The sequence below is a fragment of the Thalia democratica genome, chromosome 5 (assembly GCF_965202585.1).
Source record: "Thalia democratica chromosome 5, ktThaDemo2.hap1.1, whole genome shotgun sequence".
Taxonomy (NCBI): domain Eukaryota; kingdom Metazoa; phylum Chordata; class Thaliacea; order Salpida; family Salpidae; genus Thalia; species Thalia democratica.
Genome location: NC_139169.1, coordinates 60,412,683 through 60,418,584, shown reverse-complemented (window position 1 = coordinate 60,418,584; position 5,902 = coordinate 60,412,683). Strand labels below are relative to the sequence as shown.

The 5,902-nt window shown below is 26.6% G+C and overlaps 1 protein-coding gene across 1 annotated transcript; it reads right to left on the bottom strand.

Moving 5' to 3' along the window:
• Positions 1-1,788: 1,788 nt before the first annotated feature.
• Positions 1,789-5,681, bottom strand: LOC145836698 (uncharacterized). The gene is made up of 9 exons (XM_082944479.1): positions 5,604-5,681; positions 5,175-5,294; positions 4,725-5,039; positions 4,342-4,401; positions 3,786-4,049; positions 3,574-3,675; positions 3,013-3,243; positions 2,806-2,883; positions 1,789-1,934 (listed from the first exon to the last, which is right to left on the bottom strand). Exons 1-9 carry the CDS (start codon positions 5,679-5,681, stop codon positions 1,821-1,823), a joined length of 1,362 nt encoding a protein of 453 aa, XP_082800605.1. The 3' UTR covers positions 1,789-1,820.
• Between the last annotated feature and the right edge of the window lie 221 nt (positions 5,682-5,902).

Sequence of the window (5,902 nt, the reverse complement as noted above, 5' to 3'; positions counted from 1 at the left end):
TCACAATTTTGTAAGAAAAAATCTAAAGTCTTGATCTATTTACTCACTAAACTAACATTAGCTTTTTTCAAATCACATTCTATTTAGCTTTTACAAAATAATAAATTTGTTTAACAGTATTTTAAAACATTAATTACCACTTTTTGCACTTTTTTATACAATTGAATGAAACAAAAACTGAGTTTTGCTACTTTTTTAACTTAAATACCTTCATAGTTTTTAGAATGATTACTATATTTTTTCTAAAAGAGAATTATTTTTAATGCTTCTGATTATTAATAGACATTATATGGCTTTTAATAAATATGCAAAACTTTATAAACGAAAATAATTGATTTTTGTTTCATCTAAATACGCAAAATTTTTCGTTAACTCAGACAAGTTTAACTTTTTTTAAATCATAAAAATATGATAGGGCTTGTTAGAAATATTCTAGAAAGTATTTTGAAAATTGAGTTTTTTTTTTCATTTGGTTGTTATTTTAATTTCATTTGTTTCGAACCTAATTTTCTTTTAGTTTTTAGAAGAAACTTAATAATAGTAATAAATAACTTAGAATTCTCAATATTACTTGTTAATGTAACGAAGAACCATATGCATATTTTGAGTAGCTTTTATACTGTGTCCATATTTGCGTAAAAATAATTTTTTTTTTGTTATTTCTAACAGTTTTTTGATTTCACTAATTTATAATAATTAATTTGTTAGTAAAAAAATGTTTTTTTTTTCTTAGTTTAAATTCACAGCTAACTAATAAAGTTTTTTTAAATCTCTTGCTATTCTAATGTTTTCAAAATTAGCTTTTAAACATACAATATTAAAAGAGTTTAAAAATATTGTTACATGAATTATCTTAATAAATGACACTGATAAATTAAGTAAATTATTAAACAACTTTTACAAACTTTAAACCAACTTAGAGTTGCTAAAGTTGCACTTTTTCAAAACAGAATTTTAATCTCTGTAATGAAAATAATTGAGACAAGTTACGATAAACTATAACTTAAGTTTTGTTAAAATTTAATATTGAAAACATAAATTTTGATATCGATTAAAAAATTGTTATTTTCATATTTTGACTACAAATATTCGTTAACCTTTGGTTTATTTCAAGAGCAACAATTAGAGATCTTAACAGACTGCTATACTTAACAAGAAAATTTTTAAGGTGAAAATAAAAATAAAATAAATTTAAAATTACTAGTTCTATACATACTAAAAGTTTTAAAAGTTGGTAAATTTCGAAAGTTCCACACTAAAGAATATCTAGTGTAACTTTCAATCTGCTGACAATTATACCTAAGACTTATTTTTTTTACTGTTCACTAAAAATCTCATAATATCTAAGCTATGTAACTATGTAAGTTGATTGTTGCGGCTATACTAGTTATTGTCCACTTACTCCCCAATATTTTTTTATTTCTTCCCTTTTGCGCCCTATTTTAAGATATTTTACTATTGTAAACATTCTCTGTTAATTGAAGCAAAATGATAAAGTTTGATTGTCTTGTCGATTTACATTTTTTTTTTCTATTCAAATTGAATATTTGTAAAATTTTTCATTGTTTTCATGTTTTTGTGTATAATTTCTTTAAGCTATAATATTAATTTTTATACTATTATTTTCTTGGTATGCTTATGTTTAAAAGCTGCTAGAGAAGTGTTGCTATACTGTAACATCAACAAAAAACATCTATATTTTTATAAAGTATTTATTTGCATAAAATATAAGTATAATGTGAGAAAAAAAGGTAAGAAAAACATATACTTTAGTACAAGTGTTCTCGTAAAATTCGGTTTTAAAACAACAACAAGCTTCGTTAAACAAGTTCTACTGGAACTATACTCTTGAGTTCAGCATTCACATTGTTAGGAAATGGCGGGTAGCATCTGATCTCAACAAGCTCGAAATTTTCTGTGCTACCTAGTTTGATCTAAAATTTATTCATCATTTTGCATTAAAGAATCGACCATCATATTAGTTAAAAGGTTCTCTGTATTAACTATTTTTTAATTGACAGACAGCAAGTTTCAAAATAAAAATTTTATTAACTTTGTTTTGGAATAAATAACAGATATTTTTGAAAAAACGTCTTTTATTAAGTTTAAATTATAAGAAAAAGAATAAGTGTAAGCAATAATATTTCAAACTACAAAATTTTGTTTACAAATTTTCTTAATTTTATGTTCAAAGTTATGTGTTTTAAAACAATTTTTTAGCACTGTTATCTGAAATTTTTAAAGTAGTTTTAATCAAAAATTAAATATCTAAGAGTTCTTTTAATTTGCCTAAAAATAAAAGTCTTTTAATTTGCTTTATTTTAAATTATTTAATTTATCATAAATAATTGAAGTATAAAACAGATGTAACAAAAAGAATCTTAAGAAAATATGGCTGTTTAAGCTTTAAAAAATATCAAAGATTTATATTTTATTAACGTGAAGTTTAAATTTAAGCTAGACGGATTTAAAGAGGATGTCTAACTCTAGAAAATATAATTTTAGAAAGTTTAGTTTCTATAACAATCAAATTTGAATCGTTGAAATGAGTAAAACTTGTTGTTAAAATAAATGTTGATAATTATCTACGGCACATAAAAATTTAGGCTTCAGCTTTGAAAACTTCGCTGATTTTTCAACTGATTTTATTATTAAATAAGATGAATCTTAATCATTCAAAGTTTTTATATCCAAAGTAAACACCTTAAGATCTTAATTTACTTTAAGCGAAAAAGAATATTGTGCTTGAAGTAAAAGTTTAAGTCAAGAACACATTAGTTTATTAAACTTCAAAGTGAGACTAACCAATGCTTTAACCAAAAATCCTTTCAAGTCACATTTGTATTTCCACAAAGCCACATGAAAATCGCCATTCGGATAAAACTGCAAATTGTTGAAACTTTTAAGTATAAAATTGCTTTCTATTTACGAAAGCGTAAAATATAAATACTTTTGAATAAATCAAGTATAAATGCATGAAGAAAAGAATCAGGTCACAAGCATCTAACAAACCTTTGACACAAGTTTGTGGATTTTCTCACCGCTATTTTCACCCCTGTCGTTGCCTTCAAACACCAAGCTCCAGTCAGTGGGCAGGTATATGAGCTCACCGTCGATCGAAGGGACGATCCTGAGGTTGCTGATCCGGTAATCCCCCTCATTCAGCTGCACGTCTACAAACACGACGCCCTGGGGATCGAAAACTTCTCTGCTTCCGAGCACGACGTTCTTCTTCACTTTTATCTTTGGGAGTTTAAATTTGTTAAAACGCTAAAAATTCACTTTTGGATGTTGAAAACAATAAGAAAACAAAAGAAATACAGCATGAAGTTGTTATGCTTAAATTGGAGTGTTATATTTAATAATTACAACTACTTTGTTTTTGACTATTAGTTCTTTAGAGTTTTTATTAGAGTTTTTTTTTTTTTTTTAAATAACAAATAAATTGAAAAAAAAAATCACAAATAAAATAACGTTTATAAAATAATTAGATGCAGTTTAATTTATCATAAAATTCATAGAAATTGTAAATAAATATAGTATAGTAACGAATATCAAATCAATATTAATTACTTCTATCTGGTAACATGGTTCTCTGGTGCTGTACTTTCCGCGAAATCTTCTAGGTACATAAGTATTGCAGTCTTGCAAACCAGCACAAACTTTATTTTTTACCTAATAATAAAACAAATAGTTGATTATTTATTAGTTTAATCAAATTATGTTTATATTGGTCCTATAATAGATAAACTGTTTTAGAGGCTATCGATTTAAAGTCAACTGACCAATAAGGCAATGTTCTCAACTTCTGCGTTCATTGCTTGCCAGTCACTAAAACCTCCAACTTGACCTGGCACGTAATCGTCGCTTGGCACAGATTTTGCATTTATTACCTTGTATGTATTGTCATTACTATATATGGTTAGAAGGACGTATTGGTCTTCAACTTGCGTAAATTGGTCTTCACCTTGTAAAAATTGGTCTTCCCCTTGTACACATTGTTCTTTAACTTGCGGTGCATTTGGTATGCCGTCATAAATTGCTTTAGCCTAAAAGTTATTTTACTTTTCAAATAACAGAAACTTGTACAATGTGTCGTTTTTTTTTGTGATTATTTTACAAACAAAATTGCTTTAAAACCTTGTTCACTAAATAATTCTAAATTTAACATTAAAAATTTACAGTATTTTTAAACATCATTCATAATTTTTCATTGTTATAATTATAAAAAGTACTAAAACTATAATAACTTTTGATAGTTACAGTAGTTTTAGAGTATGTTAGTTTATTTTTATCTATTGTATAAATTTTGGAAGTATTTTTCCGTAGTAAATAACTTACTAAAACTGTATATATCCTTCCAGATTCTTGGAGTCTACATACAAAAGCCAAAGCTATGACCTGGAAAAAAGCCGTAATTTTATAATCTGAAGAAATTTTGTCTTATCCATAAAAAAATGCAATATTATTGTCCTGGACATGACTTTAAACTGTATCCTGGTGTATGACTCGATAACCGAAAGGTTCTTTTCGTACACCAGGAGGTCCTAGGATCAAATAGCGCTTTTTTCGTTCAATAAACAATATATACTGAAAAATAATTCAAATTCTGTTTTTTAGTTTCAGGCTTTAAAAATAACACCATACTTTATTTAAGCTTTTTAAGTTCATAATGATTATATTTTATACAATCTATAAACACATATTGAATTAATCATTATTACATTGGACAGAGGAACCGGAGCATTAGGTCGTGGGAAATAAAAAGGCCAGGGTCCATCGTAGGGGCTTTTAAAAATCTTGTTTAAAACTTTTTGAATTTCATGAGTGGCCGGTACCAAAAAACTTTCGACAGGATAATCATCCCCAAACTTCAAGTGCTCGCCTTTTTCATCTCCATCGAGAACTTTCAGCTCGTTCATGAGACCCGGATGTTTCTTGTTGCTCACTCTAACAACTTTGTGGCTGTTTCCAATAACTTCAATTTCAACTAGTATGAACGACCCGTAAGCTTTGTAGCTGCCTTTCTTGATTTGAACCTGTAAAAAACGATACTTCAGCTAAATAAACTATAAAATGTCGCTTTATAACTTAACACTTAGTCATTATTTTAAAAATAGTTAAGTTAATTCACTTTAAGATAGTAATAAGGTAGTTTCTTAAATTTTTCTAACCAGCAGCTGAATACTTATGACATCGTAAGTTTGATCTTTTGAAAATACTTTATATTCTCTAAACTCGAAAACAACAAACACATCGGTTGCACCAATCATCACTTCAACTTGAGCTTTAATCTGCAAAAATAAATTTATTTAGTAATTATTTGATTTAAAACTAAAAAAATTTTGTTTTTTTATTACAGTTATAGAAAATTAGTTACATAAAAACACCTTGTTTTAGTAAAACTATAAAAGTTTAGTAGCACTATTATTTATTAAAGTGTAACAAAAATTTGGTAAACCATAAATTACCGTGCGCAGTAGCGAGTTACTACTTTTCAATATGCTATTACTTTTTAACGTATTTATGAAACGTAGAAGCTAAAAAACTAACGAGTGTAGTAAAACACAGCATTAAAATGGTATAAAAATTTTTTAACTTACATCCACCATATCTAATCCATGATTGTTAGCTTCGTTGACAGGCTTCCAACTAGACCAAAGACCCTTGATGGCTGACATAACTATTTACTTTTTAGCAATAAACAATAAACGCTGAGATTTGCAAAATATAATTTATTTAAGTAGGTTGGTTTTCTTGGCTCAAAAAGTATGAAAAGTTCGTTTTACAAGTTATTGTAATTTACTTAAACCAAAACTTTACTAGCATTACTTAGTTTAAAAATAACATTTTCAAAAATTATCCAAAATGTATTTTGACTTTTTTTGTTTGGTTTAGTTAC